Raw genomic sequence first — 20,265 nt, 5'->3', positions numbered from 1 at the left:
GAAAGAAGAAAGGAGAAGGAGGGAGAAAAAGAAAGGAAGAAAAAGAAAAAGGGGAAAAAGAGAAGAAGAAAAGAAGAGAGAGAGGAAAAAGAGAGAGAGAGCGGCGGTCGGCGGGATTCGCGGCGACGGTCGGGAGCATGCGACGGCTTCGGCGGGACGCAACGCACGCAGAACGAGGAGAGCAGAGAGCTGAGACGGTGATTGGTGCGGTTGTCGGGACGGCGGATCGCTGGAAAGGATTTCTAAGGATAGGGGCTCGGACGGAAAAGGGGTTTAGGAATGATTTGAGCTCAACTATGAAAGAAAATTTTGAAAATTATTTTTAGCGCGTGATTTATCTTGGTAAATTTTCGGGATGTTACAGCCGCTCAGCTCCTCCTCCGGTCAGCCTCCGGCGGCCGCCGCTCAGAACCGAAGAAAGGGGAGGGGGCGATAGAATGAGCTAGGGTTTCCAGGAGAACTGGCTCCGCCGGTTTTGTTCAGCCGCGATCGGCGCCCAGCCGTCGGACTCTATCCGATGGTCAGGGGCGGCCGGCCGGCTGACAGGCCGGAAATGGCCCAAGAGGGAGCCGAACGCCAGCCGAAATCGCGGCCCAGGCCTAGGTTGCGGCCTGGGCGCGTGGAGCGGCTGCGCGAATTGGGTCGTGGGCCGGTTTTGGCTTCGGGCCTAATAAAGAGAATGAGAATGTTTTTTTCTTTTATTTTTCAGAACCTTTAGAATAATGGGCCGCATGAACAAAATGAATCTAGAATTTCCTTTCTATTTTTCCAGAAGCTCCTTTTGAATAAGATTATTGATGAATTTGCATCTCTGTAAATAAATGCACCAATGTGTATTATTTAAAGTCCAGAAAATTACAGAAATATGTCATGAATTTTAGAATTTTACATGTTTCTGCTGCAAAAAATTATATTTGTTATCTCTTTGTTAATTTGAACCAACGAGATAATTAATATAGAGGCATATAGAAACTATTTTATTAGAATTTTGTACATTATGATATTGTAATTTTTGACCAAAGTTGATATTGCAATATTACAATTTTGTCCTGAATATTTTATGCATTATTTCTTTTCTGCCCAACGGTGATTTGGAATTAATGCACAGATTATCACATGTTTTAATTTTGACCAACGTTAAATTGATACATGTAATTATTTTTGTCCTCACAATTTTTGAATTCAAATTTTAGGCTCTAATGCTATGACTTATGTGAATGCCATTCTTGAACTGGATGGCAACAGTATGGGAAGTGGTACCAGAAATTGGAGATAGCTCTGGCAATGGCCAATATAGTTTTGGCCGTCACAACGCCAGCTCCACAAGAACCAGAAAAGCCCGTAAGGGCACAAAATGAAGAAGCTGCTACTTGGCCTATCTGAGAGAAGAATTATGGCACTGCTATGACCAGATATGATATTGACAAGACACATTGGAACAATTCCAACTGCAAGTGTCTTATGGTCAAGAAGTGTTCCATTTCAGATGCCATCAGAATGGCGATCCCAAATTGTGTCACCGCTGCAGAATATTTATAAAAGGTGAAGGGTTAGTTTACTGGTTCTTCGAAGGCTTATGCTGCCACTCTTGCTGAGCAGCTTATCACCAAGGAATACACTGGCGGTGGCATCAGAGAACATATCTTAGAAATGAGCCACATGGCTAACAAGCTCAAGACAATGGACATGCCTTTGCCAGAAAAGTTCATTGTCCAGCTGGTCTTCAAGTCCCTACCAAAGGAGATTGCGACGTTTCATGTCAACTATAACATCTTTCCAGAAAATTGGGGCATTGAGAAGTTGATTGCCATGTGCGTTCAAGAAGAAGATCGCCTTAAGAACGCCAATGGTGGTGAGCTTGCTTTTCAAGTTCAGCACAGGAAAAAGAACTTTCAGAATAAGAATTTCCAGAATAACAAGAGACAATAGTGTGTCTAAATTAGATGATGACACTATCGCTTGTAATTTTGGTTATGGCAAGTGTGAGATACAAGTTAATTCAGAATGTGTTGGTCTTGCCTTCCGACAAGACAAGTTATACTTGCTTTCATTATCTGAGAATGTGAATGTTGTATGTTCTGAGAATAAGAATGCCTCCTCATATGAGAATGTTACTAAGGAACGCAAATGAATTGATGAAATCTCGTCGAAATTATGGCACTGTCGTTTAGGCCATATTTCGAGGGGGAGAATAGAGCGCTTAGTGAAAGCATCAATTCTTCTACCATTAGAATTTTCAGATTTTGAACAATGTATCGATTGCATAAAAGGAAAAATCGTTAAGAACATAAAGAAAGGTGCCAAACGTATTGTGGGAATTCTAGAAATAATTCACACAAATATATGTGGACCATTCCCTCTCACTACTATAGATAGTTATGTTTCTTTCATAACATTTACAGACGATTACTCGTATTCTGGCTACATTTATCCAATCAAAGAATGATCAGAAGCATTGGATAAATTTAAGATATTCAAAGTAGAAGTAGAAAACCAACATTATTTAAAGATTAAGATAGTCAGATCCGACCATGGGGGAGAGTACTACGGTCGACACACCCCTTATGTCCAAGTTCCTAGACCTTTTGCGAGTTTCTTACAGGAAAACGGCATAGTTGCCCAGTATTCTACACCGGGCGAGACCCAGCAGAACGGAGTGGCTGAAAGAAGGAACCATACCCTGATGGATATGGTAAGAAGCATGACGAGCTACTCCATGCTACCGATTAACTTGTGGATGGAGGTGTTAAAAACCATCATTTACATTCTTAATCGGGTGCCAAGTAAATCGGTGCCGAAAACACCGTATGAGTCGTGGACAGGAAGAGAACCCTCACTTAATCATTTTCGCGTATGGGTCTGTCCAGCTGAGGCCAAAGTGTTTAATCCAAACATTGGGAAACTATATCCCAAAACAATCAGTTGCCATTTTATTGGCTATCCAGAAAGATTGAAAGGGTATCGTTTCTACTGCCATAACAAACACACGAAGTTTGTAGAAACAAGACACGCTGCCTTCTTAGAAGATCAGATGATCAGGGGGAGCATGGTAGCCAGAAAAATTGACCTTGAGGAGAAGCGGGTATTCGTTCCCACTCCGATGACTCGAGAGCCTTATTTCTTGTTGCCTGTGGTTGTGGCGCCAATAGAGCAGGAAACTGCAGTGCCAACACTTGTTGTTAGTCCACCTGACATTGCAGTGCAGGAAACTGCGGTGCCAACACTTGTTGTTGGTTCTCCTAACGTGGCAACAAATGGAAATGAGGACCCTGTTTCTTAGGACCAAATAGAACCCATTAACATGGATGAGAGGGTGCAACAACAGCCTCATGTGCAAGAACTACCAGTGGCAGTGGCCTCGAGAAGGTCACAAAGAACTAGAAAACTAACTATTTCTAATTACTATGAAGTCTATAATAGCAAAGAAATACAAAATGAGGGTGATCCCACCTCTTTTGAAGAAGCCATGAAAAGCGCTAATTCATCCAAATGGTTTGCAGCCATGGAAGATGAAATGAGATCCATGAATACCAATAAAGTTTGGGACTTGGAAGAAATTCCCAAAGGAGCCAAAATAGTAGGCTGCAAGTGGGTCTACAAGGCATAATGTGACTCCAAAGGAAATATAGAAAGATATAAAGCGCAGCTCCTGGCAAAAGGCTTCATGCAAAGAGAAGAAATATATTACAATGAGACTTTTTCTCCGGTCTCATGTAAAGACTCTTTCAGAATAATAATGGCCTTGGTGGCACATTATGATTTAGAATTACATCAGATGGATGTGAAGACGGTATTCCTAAATGGGGATTTGTACGAAGATGTCTACATGACACAACCCAAAGGTTTTGTCATGGAAGGCAAAGAAATTTAGGATGCCGCCTGAGAAAATCGATTTATGGCTTGAAGCAAGCCTCGAAGCAGTGGTACTTGAAATTTGATGAAACGATTAGAAAGTTTGGATTTAAAGAAAATGAAGAGGACAATTACATTTTTGCGAAGTTGAAGAACGGGAATTCATTTTCCTCATCCTGTATGTGGATGACATTCTGCTAGCTAGTAGTGATGTTAATCTACTACTGGAGACAAAGAAATTCTTGCCCTCAAAATTTGATATGAAAGATGTTGGTGAAGCTTTGTTCGTTTTAGGAATTGAGATTCACCGAGATAGAAGAAAAGGGGTTTTAGGATTATCGCAGAAGGTATACTTAGAAAAAGTACTAAAGAAATACGGTATCCATGCGAGCAAGGCCACACCTGCTCCAATAGTCAAGGGCGGCAGTTTTGGGAAACATCAGTGTCCCAAGAACCAGTAAGAGCTCGAGCAAATGAAGGCAGCGCCTTATGCTTCAGCTGTCAGAAGCATACAGTATGCACAAGGGTGCACATGCCCTGACTTAAGTTTCATTACCGGGGTACTTGGCAAATACCAGAGTAATCCAGGCATAGAGCACTGGAAAATGGTAAAGAAAGCTTTGCGCTATGTGAGGGGCACAACTGGCCTCATGCTAACATATAGAAAATCAAAAACTTTAGAAATAGAAGGGTATTCAGATTTAGATTTTGTAGGAGATGCAGATGAGGACATCTGGATACATCTTCACTCTTGCAAAAGGAGCAATATCATGGAAAAGCTCCAAACAGTTAGTTACAGTGATGAGGACATGAAACCTATAGATACGACCATGATTATTAAATACAAGGTGAGCTCGTTCCTATATTTGCATAATGATTTTTGGTACAATTCACTTGGTTCCACTTGTATATGTCAATCTTTGATTGTAGGCACAAATGTAAAGTTGAACTTTCGGTTCGTCGGTAGACCGATAGTGAATCATTGCGAAGGTCATAACTCAGTCATACGGAGTGCGATTGAGGTCCATGAGCTGACAAGCTTTCAAATAGATATGGTCCCACCTTAATATCTCATTGGCAAGGTCTTCAAATCATCAAGACATTCTGCCATTGTTTCTGCCGAAATCTACATCATGGTCATGGGCTTGTTGTTCATCCTTGGGATCCTGGCTCAAGTTAGAGCACGCCCAAAGGAGGTGGGAGACACACCAAGGAGTCCCTTGGACGTCCTCCACCTTGGCCACCACCTTAGGAGTCCAGCAAAGGTGTCCAAGTCGAGTTGGAGGCTCCATCCAAGACGAGCTCGAGTCTGTTTCGGACTCCAGGAACAGCCCGCACTAAAACAGACGCCCAGGTCGCATACGGAGTCGGATTTGGGCGCACTTAGTATGGATGGAAAGATAATTTCAAGATGCTTCCAATGGAACCAGTATTAGGCCCAAATTAGTCCTGAATTGATAGGAATAATCGAAACAAAATGACGTCCAGAATCTGTCTCGGTGTTGCATCACCGTTTTTCGGTCTTTGGGCCATGTATCGAGTTGAGCCCATTAGGGGTGCGAATAGGGGGGTCTTGCATGACCTAAACCCTTTATTATCTTCCACCACCACCAGCATTATACTTTGGGTTTTTCTTAGATTCATTCTATCAATAACAGTTGTCGCTATTCATCAGTTTGTGAGACCCCAACTCGTGTGATTAATCATTCATCTGCAGAGTCACTTCGATTGAGCTGCATTCTTTCAAGTTCTTACTTGTATTCTTTGTTGCACTTGCAGGGATTAGCCTTCTTGGCGAGGTCAAATGGGTTGTGACATGATTGATAACTAGAGGAGTTATGGTGCTAAAATTACTGGATTCGGGTCTTAGGATCTGAAGCCGGATCGGTGTGTTGCACTCCGCCTACAACGAGAGTTATCCAGAACCTGACGGAAAATCGGAAACCCACGTCCCTATTATTTGGTATCAGAGCTTCATGTATACCGTCAGGTTTACATCTATCCTTTAGTTCGAGTGTTTTCGCCTTCGTCCCATAGTCCACCGCCATATTTGTTTCCTACCGAAAACTATCCGCGCCATAGCCTTTGCATAATTCTGTTTCAGAGTTCGTAGTGTTGAGTTTTTGTCCTAGGTCAAGGTCTTACTACTAGTTTAGATCGTGTTTCAGTCTAATTTGTGTGATCTCCCTTTGTTTTCCATCCACCCTTACCATCACCATCCACTAGATCCAGATCTTTTATCCATATAACATCCTGATTCGAATGCCTTCCATAAAACAGCCATAACTTTTGTGTCCGAACTCGAAAAGGTGCAAATTTTATATCTATGGAGATCTACAGAAAATTTTAGATCTGTTCATCCTAGCGTTGCTAGGTTTGCAAAAATTAGAATTGCGAAATTCGATCAGGAAAACTGAGTTTCGGGGCCGACAAGTTTGGCATGCATTTGAGAGCACAATTCTGACTTTGTATAGACCACATCTTTTACCCAATTGAGCTCATATTTTTTGTGGTTTGTTCTTGTGTGCTCCTTGCTGGAAAAAAATCTATATCAAAAGTATAAGAGCAAAAAAAAAGGTTGAGAAAAAAAGAAAAATAGTGAATGAAAAAAAAACAGAAAAGAGGAGCACATAAGCAACAACCAATAGCTCTATTTGTTTGTGGTGCCTTTTGCCTTGTCCTTATTTCATTGCTACCTTTCATACTTGTTTCCTCTCTTGCTTATCACAAATTGGGCTAGGAACACATATAGGCCAGCCACTAGGACAAGTGTTTTGGACATTTATTCAATGTTGCTATCTGTGACTGACTTGTGTGCCACATACAAATATTTTTGTTTCTTTGTGTGTCTTCCAAGCTCCACATATACACTTCAGATTAGTACACCCAGAGAATCTTGCAATCTTGGTACCACTTCCTCACAAGTATCACGAACAAGCCACCGGTTGTACCATCCACTGCTCGCGCTAGTAAGAACTTTGTAAAAGCTTGGTAAGACGCTTGAGAGTGTGTGCCTTTTGCATAACCACATCCTAGTAGATTATAGGAAAATATACATTTGTGTGTTTTCTTGTTTTTCACTAACAATGGCAGGTTACAATTATAGAGATGGAAGAAAGATGACGACTCAAGGCCCTTCAAACATTGCAGCACCAAACCATTTAAAACGAGGTACAATTGATATTTGTATTCCTTCTTTTGATGGTGATTGCAATTATTCTGAATATGCTAAGTGGGAGCTTGAGGTAGAGAAGAAATTGCTTTCAATCAATAATGTTTTTGAATACGAATGAATTAGAGCCGTCACAAGCATTTTCACAGGATATGCTTTAACATGGTGGCAGTTTCATTGTGAAAATTATGAGACACCTAAAACATGGATGATGTTGAAACAACTTTTAAGATATGACTATGTGCCTATATACCACTCTATTTTGTGTGAAGAACTTCAATTTCTCCAACAAGGTAGCAAATCAGTGAAGTCATATTATGAAAAAATGTAAGCTTTAATGTTACGATGTGAAATAGATGAATGTGTAGAAGCAACTGAGAATAGATTTTTGCATGGGCTTCAACCTGAAATTCAGAATGTTCTTATTGATCAGTATTACACTTTTCTTTCACAATTATTTGAACTTGCTTGTATGACTGAGAAACAACTTTTTGGTGATGCTATAATACCACCTTCAAAATCTGAACTGTTACGAGACGAGCATTCTATTGCACCTCTGGTTGTGCCTAACTTTTTGTAGGAGTGTGACGCCCAACAGGAAGAAGAAAAGGTTAAATTTATAGAGAAAGATGAGATCACCGATGTTCCTTGCAAAGACGAAGAAGGTAATGATCACATTGCACAAGAAGATACTACTGAAAATGAGAAGAAAGCTAATGAATATCACCCTATATTCACAAAATTTTAGAATCTTATTGATGGGTTGAGTCATTCTAGCAATCCTACTATTGTAGAACAATAATTTGTAGATCCTTTTGTTGGTTTACCTTTGTCACAAGTTGATTTGTCTGCTGCTCCTTGTGATAAATATGAGTTGTATGCTGATGCTTCACTTATATCTTTGCCACAACAAACGAATGAGATTTATGTATCCAATTTTGATTCATATTTTAGTGCTAAAATTAAGCATTTGTTGCCCATTACTTGTGAAAATGATGAGCTGAAATTGTTATCTTCCTTAAATACTTTGGGTTATATCGAATTTGATACTCTATGTGATCTAAGTAGTTTGGAAGAGAAATTTAAATGTGCTGAATTGCCTTGGTTGTCTAGATGTACATATCACTTTGTTGGCAAATATAATTGTAAAGGAGAGTACATGGTACACCGAGTTTATATTTGTTTAAATCTGAAATCACCTTTTATTGTGCATAAATATGATCAACTAATGGGCTGCAATAGCTATAATCTTGTCATGTCAAGTTCCCCTAATTTTGTTATAAAGAAACATGTTAAATTTGAAGAAGATCAGCATTGTTGGCTACTACCAACAACCTGTCCTCCAACTAAGCTCAAACCGAGAACGGTTTGCTGTCAAGAAGGGGAAGATGATGAGGACATGAAACCTATGGATACGACCATGATTGTTAAATACAAGATGAGCTCATTCCTATATTTGCATAATGATTTTTTGGTACAATTCACTTGGTTCCACTTGTATATGTCAATCTTTGATTGTAGGCACAAATGTAAAGTTGAACTTTCGGTTCGTCGGTAGACCGATAGTGAATCATTGCGAAGGTCATAACTCAGTGATCCGGAGTGCGATTGAGGTTCATGAGCTGATAAGATTCAAATAGATATGGTTCCACCTTAATATCTCATCGGCAAGGTCTTCAAATCATCAAGACATTCTACCATTGTTTCTGCCGAAATCTACATCGCCGTCATGGGCTTGTTGTTCATCCTTGGAATCCTGGCCCAAGTTAGAGCACACCCAAAGGAGGTGGGAGACACACCAAGGAGTCCCTTGGACGTCCTCCACCTTGGCCACCACCTTAAGAGTCCAGCAAAGGCGACCAAGTCGAGTTGGAGGCCCAATCCAAGACGAGCTCGAGTCTATTTCAGACTCCAGAAATAGCCCGCACTAAAACAGACGCCCAGGTCGCATACGGAGTCGGATTTGGGCGCACTTGGTATGGATGGAAAGATAATTTCAAGACGCTTCTAATGGAACCAGTCTTAGGCCCAAATTCGTTTGAAATAGATAGGAATCACTGAAACAAGATGACATCTAGAATCTGTCTCAGTGTTGCATCACCGTTTTTCGGTCTTTGGGCCATGTATCGAGTTGAGCCCATTAGGGGTGCGACCAGGGGGGGTCTTGCATGACCTAAACCCTTTATTATCTGCCACTGCCACCATCATTATACTTTGGGTTTTGCTTAGATTCATTCTGTCAATAACAGTTGTCGCTATTCATCGGTTTGTGAGACCCCAACTCGTGTGATTAATCATTCATCTGCAGAGTCACTTCGATTGAACTGCATTCTTTCAAGTTCTTGCTTGTATTCTTTGTTGTGCTTGCAGGGATTAGCCTTCTTGAAGAGGTCAAACGGGTTGTGACACGATTGATAACTAGAGGAGTTGTGGTGCTAAGATTGCTGGATTCGGGTCTTAGTATCTAAAGCTGGATCGGTGTGTTGCGCTCCGCCTACAACGAAAGTTATCCAGAACCTGCGGAAGATCGGGAACCCACATCCCTATTATACAGCATCCTGCACAATGTATGCTGAATTTGTGGCATGTTATGAGGCCTCCGGGCAGGTCACATAGCTAAAGAAATTCGTACCCGGATTGAAAGTGGTCGACAGCATAGAAAAACTACTGAAATTATACTGCGACAATGAGCCAGCAATATTTTATGCTCATAACAACAAGTCTAGTGGTACTGCCAAACACATTAACATCAAGTTTTATGTTGTTAAGGAGCAAGTCCAGGATCAAACTATTTGTCTAGAACATATCAGAACGAACAAGATGTTAGCAGATCCGTTTACAAAAGACCTACCACCCAATGTGTTCAGAGAACACTTAGCCGGCATGGGTTTAAGGGAAAGCCTATGATTCCTGGACAAAGAGGGCCCTAGAATAAGACTACGTTTCAGACCAGAGAGGTGATTGTGGCTATTAATCTGACGGTAATAATTGTCATGGCGAGACACACCCTATACACTGATCTGCGATGGGATGGACCAATGCAAACTCAGATACAGAACAAGAATAAGAACAGAAGGGGGAGAATGTTGGAATTGATCTCCAGGCCCAGATCCAAAGATTTGGCCCAATCCCTTGATTTGCGCCCTGATTGGTGGCGCCCAGTCATTATGGCTGGTGGGCCCCCGTTGTCCGTGCTATAAATAAAAGAAGAGGGGCCAGGGCACGCTTACCTAAGTTGACCGCTGCAAAACCCCTATCCCACAACCCTACCGATCTGGGGTGAGCGCAACGCCGACGGGAAGCACCCCAGCACTGCCACGTCGTTCGCCTCTACCACCCCCGTCGCCGGCCAGTGCTGGTGGAGGCCCGAGGGCTTCCTCTTTCCTCGCCGACCATCGTCGCCGCCAGACCTGCGCCTCGACGACCCCGAGCTCCTCTGCGCCATTGGCGCCATGGCCTCCGGCTCCTCTGCATTGGCATCTGCAGATGGTCTGTGCCCCTCTACCCACCCCACTCTCTCTCTCTCTGTGTCTCTCTCTCTCTCCTGTACTAGATTAGAGATGAACACTTGTACTCCTACTCAGAATGTTTTCCCCATACTCGGTTTTGCATCTACATAAGATCCTTGCACAGAAATAGAGAAGATCAGTCTATCAATATCACCTACATATGCTAGGGTTTCTCACATGCAACTTTTGCTACGTTGTTTACAAGTAGGGGACGAAGTTTCTATAATTCTATGGTAAAGGCGGAATTCTCCATTTTTGCTTACAGCTGGCGGTTTTATTATAATGGAAAAAGTCCATTTTTGGCCATCCAACTATTGGTAAAGTTTGATTTTGGCCATGATACTCCAAAACCAGATATTATTGACCACTCAACTCTTCAAACCGTTTACAAATGGCCATTGACCCCCATTTAAGTGGTTTTGACCCTGATTTTCACTGCCACGCTGGATCTACTAGCCATGTCAGCATGCTGACTAAGATGGCCCCACACGTCAGGCTCCCTTGCCCTTCTTCCAGTGCCGCGCAGCTCCGGCCATCACCGCCACCCTCCCCTATCTCTGCCGCGGGCCCTGCACCTCCGCCTCGCCTTGCCCCACTCCTCCGCCGAGCCACTGCGCCACGGGCCGCGCGGCTTCGCTCATTCGCCTAGCCGCCTAGCCGCTGCGCCTGCGCCACACTAACCCCAACCGTCGCGCCGGCTCTGCAAGGCCCAGCGGCCGCTCGGGCACCACGGCGCCCAGCCTCGGCCGCCATGCCGGCTCCGCGCGATTCGCGCGGCCCCTGCACTGGCCGTGGCTCAAGCCCGCCGTCGCTCCTGCTGCAGCTCGGCACTACCCAGCTTCCTACCACCCTTGCTGTGGCTCGCCACCGCCCAGCTCTGCGCTGCCCCTGCACGGCTCGCCATGGCCCAGCCACTGCCCGCTGCTCCCTCACCCTCACGCCTCGCCGTGCGTGGCCGCTGCTTCCTCGTGGAGCCGCTCACGCCAGTTGCCCGGCGTCAGGCTGCCACGCGGCAATACAACGGCCTCGACGCCGGTTCACCGGCCGCCCTCCCGCCGATGCCTGCTCCGCCCGCTGGCCGCTGCACCTCTGTCAGCCCACCGCCGGCTGTCTGAAGGGGCGGCGCTCACGTGCAGAGCAGGGGGCAGTGCTTGCGTGCAGCGCAGGGGCAGCGCTCAGGTGGTGGGAGCATGAAGGGAAGGTTGGAGAGGTGCGGAGGGAGGGTGGCGGCCGTCAGCCTCACTTGCAGTGGAGCTCGAGCTCGCCCGGGAGACCGTGGTGGTGTGCGCCCCCTGCTCCTCCGTGGTGGCGTGGAGGTCGGAGGATTGTAGTGGCGGTACGGAGGAAGGGAGAGAGGCAGACCACGGCGGAGGAAGGGAACATGGCGCCAGCGGCTAGAGAGGGTGCGTGTCTGCTCGGCGGTGGGGAGACGGGGGAGGATGAGCGGCGGGTGGCGGCGCAAAGGGCTCGGTCGATCCGGGGAGGTGAGGCGCGAGGGGATGGACGGCGGCGGCGGCCTGGCACGAGATACGGCGGCCGGCGCAGAGGAGGCACGGGGGCGCGGTGGAGGCATGCACAGGTGCTGCCGGCTTAGGGGCCGGCGGCTGCCGGTGGTGGAGACAGAAGAAAGAGAGAGGAGAGGGAGAGGAGAAAAGAGAGAGGAGAGGGAGATGGTGCGGACACGGCGTCCACGTCAGCGAAACCGGCCACCAAACCTGCCCGATGGTAAAAAATAAATGGTTTTCATAGTTGAGTGGTCAAAGATATCCGGTTTTGGAGTTCAATGACCAAAACCAAACCGAATCAAAAGTTGGATAGCCAAAAATAGACTTTTTCCTATTATAATTACCCAAGGCGAGCTCGCAGCCTCAGTGAGGACACGCACAAGGTGATTGAGCTCTTGAGCAAAACAAGCGCCACATTTCAGGGGAGCATCCTCCCTTAAAGGGCGGCATGCACCCATCTTGAGAATCACATCAAGATCGCGTCCTTTGCAGTCCAACTTCACTGAGAAGAATATGTGATCATAAACTTTCAGCTGCGCCTAGCTACTACTCCGTTCCAAATTATAAGTCATTCCAAGAATCTTGGAGAGTCAAAAATTTTCAAGTTTGAACAAATTTATACAACAAGATAATAATATTTACGACACGAATTAAGTATCATTAGATTCTTTATTAGTTATATTTTCATAGTATACTTATTTGATGTCATAAATCTTTATGTTTCTCTCTATAATTTTGGTCAAACTTTAAGATTGGTTGACTCTCCAAGATTCTTGGAATAACTTATAATTTAGAACAGAGGGAGTACAAGACACGCATAGCCCTTCAGATTATGTACTCAGACAGGAAACGGGATTCTATATGCATGCATCATGGGTACCCACTCATTCCTATACGTATGCATTCAGAATTGGGCTCTTGGGGTGAAAGCAAGCTTGCATACCTTAAACTAGGGGTTAGCTAGCTTGGCTTCCCATCTACAGGCAACTCTCCCCACTTGCAATGAGGAGTTCTTCCATGGTGTTTGGCTCTGTCACCCTCCTACTTCTTGCTAATATGGCTCATGGTAATGATGCTTGTTATTAGCTTCAGGATCATCCAGTAAGATCAGTATATTGGTACCCGTTTACTGAGTTTAGCTTCATAATTTGTACTAAACTGAGTATGGGCTGATTGTATTTCTATTAAATTTTCCTCTTTCTTTAGGGCTTCGGAGGCTGGACATGCACGCAGCACCGAACAAGAAGGTCAGTAGCCGTCAGGTTACTCTTTTAGCATTCTTCGTTTTTCATGTTCTCCCATGCCATGCATGTATACACATTGAGAGTGACATCTTCCTCTAGCATATGCTGTGACACTTACATGATGTCTGCGTGATTGATGTGTGCTAGGAGCAGATTCGAGATGACTTCAAGTGGCGACGACCACCACTGCCTTCCGGCGGCAGTCCGGCGGACAGCACATCCGGCGGCCGTCACGGCATGACACCTCCGGAGGACCATGCGAGCACCACGGCTCGTGCTGCGGAGGAGGACGGCGAGAGGAAGAAGATGAAGATGATGAGGACTCGCCGTGAGGTGGCGCCCAGGTTAATCCACGAAGACTACACCGGGCCCAGCGGCCATTCGCCCAACCACCACCGCCCCATAAGATGCGGCCCATGTTAGCGTTGATGAGCAGCTAGTGACTGTGTTTCAGTTTTCTCTGATGGATCCCTGAAGCTAATCCAGCTTGTACTTCCAGAAAGAAAATGATTGGTTCTGCTACTTCATTGTTGGCATATAACATGGTACTCCACCTGTTCTAAAACATAGGTCGTTTTAGGTTCTTTTTCCCTGAATCAAACTTTTAGGTTGCGCGTATGTGTCTTCATTTTTTTTTTGGAGGAACTTTTGAATCTGGTATGCCTAAGAATTTGTCCATTATATTATAATTTGTGGAAAAGCGGCCAGTATAATATGATAATAATATACTTTTAACGATGGTCATCTTGGCCAGTGATTGGCATCTCTTCTTTTTGAGTGGTCATCTCGAATTGAACAAACAACCAAAGGTTTCTTTTTTAACAGGACCGGGTTGAGAAAACTAAGCTCATGTAGGCATCTCTCTCCAGTCTCCACGGTGACCAATGCTAAGCAGCAGCAGGCTCTGTTTGTCAGGTTCTTGAGCTCGACAGACATCGCTGCGGGAAACGCTGCGTCATTCCTGGCTCATGTGAGTGTCCTAGCTGGAAGGCTTTGACTATGAGCCTATAGATGAGACGCCATGTCATGCATGCAACTACTAAAAAAATTGTAAAATATGTTGTATATGATTCGTTAATTTATGACTAAATTGATTTCTTAGCTTTGGCCTTCTTCTTTGGTGGTCCCCTAACAATAAGTAAGTAAAAACACAAATGAAAGAATAGACACTGAGATGCCCGTGGGGCTAGGACCTTGTGATGAGTGATTGAACAACACGGTGTGCGTGTGACGTTTCTCTTGGTTGGTGTCGTTGTAGGTGATAGGTGGAGACTGAACAAGCGGCGATGTGTGAAGAACGAAGATATGATGCCACGCCGATGGACTGAGAGCAGTGAAGGGTGAATCAAGACTTACGTTCGAGGGATTTGAGATCGTGCGGTGTATGTCTACTGTACCTGACGACACAACGAGAGAACGTTGGTGGACGGTTTCTTGGTTAAGCCACAAAACCAAGATCTCGGACGTTCGTTGTGACGGACGTGGCCGAAGACGGAGACAATTGTCGATCGCGAGAAGATTCTGGATCGTCGTGCGGCGAGATCACGGGACGCCATGGTGCTCAATGGAAGGATCGCGGACATCGAGATTGTTTGCCGTGGAGGACGATATTGCGTGATACGCGCCGATTATGTTAATTTGATTGACGTAATGGCAAATTTGTAATTTAGGTAGTGCCACCCTGTGGGTTATAAATATGTGGCACCTAGGATTGAGGGGTATGCGTTTGTTCATCTCTCCAATCAAGAGAGGGAGGACGATTGGGCGGAGGCTAGATGAGGCCAAGCGGCAGTGAGACGCAGCGGCTGCGCAGCAGGCCTGCTTTCAGTTGAGTCTTTGTGTCACGTTGCTTCTCTACATGAACTTGAGCTCGTGTGAATGACTGTTTAATCTAGTTTGTGCAAGCTTTCCGGTGTCTCGTTTTGATTTGCTTCCGCTACGTTTTGAGCGTGTCAAATCGTTCCTAGGGTAAGCTTGTCACGAGTTGACTTGTGTCATCTTGACGATTCAACACGAGGTGCGTTTTGGGGTGGCAATCGGGATATAGTCCTTGTTATCTCGGAGTGAATTTTTAAAGGCTCCCATTCACCCCCCTCTGGTCGCCTGTCTCGGTCCTACGGACACATTATTACCTGATTACTTTCATAGATTCAATGTCTTCTGGTCTGCCCTTCAGGGGGTGTTTAGTTCCCAAAAAAGTTTCTACAGTACCTGTCACATCGAATCTTTGAACACATGCATGGAGCATTAAATGCAGTTGAAAAATATATAATTACACAGTTTAACTGATTCATACGAGACGAATCTTTTAAACCTAATTAGTTTTTTAAGGGAAATCACCGGGGGTGACGAAAGATCCCCACCTAAATATATTGATCCACAGATGCCGGCAAGCTGGTAGTGGACACCAATTACATGATTGACCTTTGTAGGTCCAGAGAGTACAAAAGGGGAGAAGAGAGGAATCACCAAACAACATCAGAACAATACACTCCAACAAGGACAAACTACAAGACTAAAGGTTAGCCCCCCACAGCGGGTGCAAGTCGACATTTGCTGAACAAAACCACCACCAGGTGTTGGCACTCCCACAACCTCCATTCCACAGGCGACTGTAAAGCTCTGAGTCAAGAAGACAGACGGCAATCGTGATTTGCAACATCTATGGAGTACATCCGGGATCCAATCGCCATCCGCCAACACCGTTTGAGGGGAGGAATCCCCAAAAGGGGGAGGACCAATGATAGGAGAACGAGGAGATCCAAGAGAGGGGATCATGGTCCCGCAACCCGGCATAAAGTGAGATGACGCAATCAAGGAACATGGACGATGGCCAGAGCACATCCACCGGTGGCGGACATTCAAGCAGCAAACATCTTGAGCACCATTAAGGGAGGGATTGACCGAAGGAGCTTGTAAGTCACTTGGTGATGAACTGGTAAGGTGCCTCCACAACGACGCCTGTGGGGGTCATCAAAGGGAGGAGAGCGCTGCGACGATGCCTCCAAGAAGGTGAACGGCGCCCGAGGGCGTCGCCATCGTCGGCCCGACAAATCGAGCATAGCTTTCGCCATGAGCTCTCCGAAACCCTGTAGCCGCAAGAACCAAAGCACAAAGACCATCCTCACCTCCACGGAACCCGAGCATTCGAGCACCACCGACAGGCATGGTGTGATTTAGCAGAGCCAAGCCGGCGCCTCCACGGCAACGCCATGCTGCTTGAGCCCTTAGCGGCTCGCATGAGCAGCAGGTAGTAGCGACCACGCCTTGCTGCTTGAGCCCTTGGCGGCTCGCATGAGCAGCAGGTAGTAGCGACCACGCCTTGCTGCTTGAGCCCTTGGCGGCTCGCACGAGCAGCAAGGTGCAGTGGGGAGGAACGACTCAAACCTGGCTCTACACGGTGGAGGAGGCTGGGGCAGCCAGCTGAGCAGTCCCTATTGGAGCCGCCCGCCATAGTGCCGGCACCGCGTTGTTTGAGCCCTTGACGGCTCGAGCGAGCAGCAAGGCACCACACCATGGCCTGCAGCCGTAGAAGCTCCAACCCGACTAGCAGCACCACCTCAGGCCACTGCAGAAGCTCCAACCCGGGCAGCAGCGCCATCTTCGCGCAGCTGGGAGGCCTCGAGCCCCGGGGGCACCAGATCCGGTAGGGGGAGGACGGGATCCGTCCCTAGGGACCCTGGATCTGTTGCCCCGGCAGGCAGCCATGGTCACGGACGCCATTGTAGTACCAAGCTTAAAGGGGAAGAAAGGGGAACGGAAGAAGGGAGTAGCAGGGAGAGAGGAGGCTGCAGCGGGGGCCGACTTCGGCGGCACCGCGGGCCGCCGCCTCCGGCGGCGGCAGCGGCCGGGGATGGCTGGTGAGGTTTGGCGGGTGGTGGTGGAGTCGCCCTCTGGTCGCTCGGGAGCGACGCGGAGGGAGCTACTCTTTATTTCTCTTCGTCTGGTCCTAAACCTAATTAGTTAATGATTGAATATTAATTGTCAAATAACAACGAAATATGCTACAGTACTAAAATCCAAACTTTTTCACAACTAAACACCCCCTCAATGCCATAACTTCAATGCTGCCGCGGCTCTCGCGGGCGTGGATCCGCAGCCTCCATGCATGCTCCTCGCGCCTGTGGCGCCTCCAAGCCCAACTTTTTTAAGCGCAAAAGAACCAATTTAATATTAAGTTATTGTCACATGTCATGAGTTTCTGTAGTAGATTATTATTTGTAGTTGTCTCAAATATTTTTCCATTACTATAGTAAATGATTTTAGCAGAGGGTTTGTGACACTGGATGCTCTAAACCTGGGACAACAAATTAGAGAGACTCGCGGTCGCAGGAGCACGGGCACCGGCCCTCGTTTGCAGGTACCCTGCTGCTGCATGAGTGCAGCAAGTGTACAACAGCAAAAACACAAAACAAAAACGCTGTGAGCAACACGACAGAATCAAAAAGCTCCTCGAACCAAACCAAACGTACAAATGTTGATCTCTGCACAACAGCCTTCACTATCCTGTATGTCTGTATGTTGAAATGGACTGCATTTAACTCTGTTGGATCCTTTCTTTTCATATAAATGTCGGGCCCCTATTTTCAGTGTTGTAAATTGGATTATGAAGGATGAACAGGGTGCTTCTCGATCAAGTCAAACAGCTCATCTCCTATACCGTAGCCGAGCATCCTGGCCATGTCTGCCGTCTTCAACCTTGGCTTCGGATGGTTCTGCTGTTTAAGCCACGCGTCGACAGCAAAAACCTTCTTCATCACAAACAGCTCCAGTGCCTCCGGGTTGAAGACGACGCCGAGCCGCATGCTCATCTGCAGTTCGACATGTGTTAAATTCAGATTATATTCAGAAACTTTTTTTCTCTGATTGGTTACCTGGTGAGGGACCAGCATTGCAGCATATCTGGCGAGCTCGCCGGCTCTCCAATCAAGCACAACCGGGAACCAAGGGTAAGCAGCATCAAGCCTCACGAACCATAGCCGTACATCGGGGAACTCCGACAGCTCCCGCGTGTCGTACTCATCCTCTCTCTCGTAGTTTATGGTGAACCCAACGGTCTTATCCAACAGGTTTTTTGAATCAGCTAAACGATGCACATAAACTTATTGTCAGACCATGAAACTGGTGAGTAGCAACTGAAGTAAGCGGCATGTTGTTGTAGTTCCAGGTATGGTTGTGAACCTGCCGTCAAGGAACTCAAGTCACCGAGTGCCTCTTGAACAGGCGACAGGTCGAGTGCTCGGATGATGTCGTTGTTGAGGACGATTTCAAAGCGCCCTTCTGTAGGCGGTGGCGGAGGTTGGACTTGTGGGGCATCTATAGCAAAAACACAAACAAATTATTACTCACAAGCAGAAATGTCAAGGAACTTAGTAACTTACTATGGTGCCAGCAGCCCAGGAAGTGAAGAGTGGATAGATATTTGATCCTTAGAAATAATGACCAGGCCATGCATGAAAAAGAGAGCAGCCAGTGGCAAACTCAGAGACAAATGCACTGTTCTTGCTTGGGCAGTGCATAGCCTCTGGGGTCTGGGCTGAGTGACTGTCAGGAATGTTTGAATACAACTTAAAGTGATCTTACAAATCCAAAGTACATGACTTGTTCCAGTGGTTCCTAAATCATGATCCACATGCCTGCGCACAGAAATCTGAATAAACCTGCTCCTGGTTAGCCTTTTCAGCATTCAGTTCACCGACAAACAACGAGAGCCATCATCTAATTCGGTGCTCAGTTCATGTCATATGATCGATCAGTTGATTGTTTTTAACTAAAATTGCACATAACTTCGTTTATTTGAGGGGAAAAGGGGGAAGGGGGTTCACCGTCTTGGTCCATGGAGAGGGAGAGGTCGAAGTCTCCGGAGGGGTTGAACGCGACGCGCGTGGTGAGCCCGGACGCCCTCTCTCCCCTCGCCGACGCCGCTTGGAGCTGGACGGGCGGCCTCCCCGTGACGGAGCAGCGGGAGGCCGGGTGGAGCGACGGCGAGCAGCTGCCGCTGTGCCGCATCGGGGCATGGCGGTGTGGTACCACGGGCATGTGGTGGGCGGCGACGGCGGCCATGGCGGGCGGCCGCCGACGGGCGGAGTGTGCTGCGGCCTGCGGCGGCGCGGCGCAACGGTCGGGGTCGCGCCGTTCACGCCTGTCCTATCCGTTTATCTCTTTTCTTCTGCTTTTTTTTTTGGTTCGAGCAACTGTTTTATTTTCTTTTCTTTTGAAGCGAAACTGATTTCTTCTTAGCAGAAGAGTCTGCAGTGCAGTGCAGTGAGCCAGTGACCGGTTTTGCGAGGCCAGATGGGCCCTGGAGGCTCGTAGCGCGTTTGGCCAAAATAAGGGCCGTGTTTGGTTAACACGGTGAAATTTTTTTCACAAAATGTCAAATGCATGCATAGAGTACTAAACAAAATTTACTTGCGAAATTTTTTTACGGATGGGTGTAATTTTTCGAGACGAATCTAACAAGCCTAATTAGTCTATGATTTGCTACAGTAATGCTACAGTAACCTTCTTATAATCATATGGCCAAAGACCTCATTAGATTCGTCTCGTGAATTTACCAAGAGTTGTGAAGATAGTTTTGTAATTAGACTTTATTTAGTACTACTAATTAGTGGTCAAAGGTGCAAAAAGATTCACCAAATTTTTTTTACCATCCTAACCAAACACAGCCAAGAAAAAACTGGTGGAATAGATCAGTACGGAGGGAAAAAAAATTGTAGACGGTCACAGAAATCAGCCCAACAGACCAGCACGGAATTCGTAAACTTCTACTAATATTTTATAAAATTTTGATCTTTTATACCGTTATGAACTACAGCGTAATTAACTATTGTGTAAATTATCGTCACGGTTGTTATTTTCCTCCACAATCTTTTTTGAATTTTTAATTTAATAATATTATGTATGTTATTTACAAATGTATTTCTCAAATTGAAGTAACGGCAAAGATATAGTGTCATCTCCTGCTGGATGGACAACTGGAT

The 20,265-nt window shown here is 46.1% G+C and overlaps 1 protein-coding gene across 1 annotated transcript; it reads right to left on the bottom strand.

The window, feature by feature from the left end:
• Positions 1–17,703: 17,703 nt before the first annotated feature.
• On the bottom strand, positions 17,704–19,488 carry LOC120679621 (protein CHLORORESPIRATORY REDUCTION 6, chloroplastic-like). Its single transcript, XM_039961258.1, has 4 exons — positions 19,108–19,488; positions 18,464–18,598; positions 18,157–18,365; positions 17,704–18,093 (listed from the first exon to the last, which is right to left on the bottom strand). The coding sequence occupies exons 1-4, from the start codon at positions 19,343–19,345 to the stop codon at positions 17,887–17,889; spliced, it is 789 nt and encodes a 262-aa protein (XP_039817192.1). The 5' UTR covers positions 19,346–19,488; the 3' UTR covers positions 17,704–17,886.
• Positions 19,489–20,265: the final 777 nt, after the last annotated feature.

Source organism: Panicum virgatum, chromosome 6N (genome assembly GCF_016808335.1).
Source record: "Panicum virgatum strain AP13 chromosome 6N, P.virgatum_v5, whole genome shotgun sequence".
Taxonomy (NCBI): domain Eukaryota; kingdom Viridiplantae; phylum Streptophyta; class Magnoliopsida; order Poales; family Poaceae; genus Panicum; species Panicum virgatum.
The sequence above is the reverse complement of the archived record's forward strand: the minus strand, read 5'-3'. Positions and strand labels throughout refer to the sequence as shown.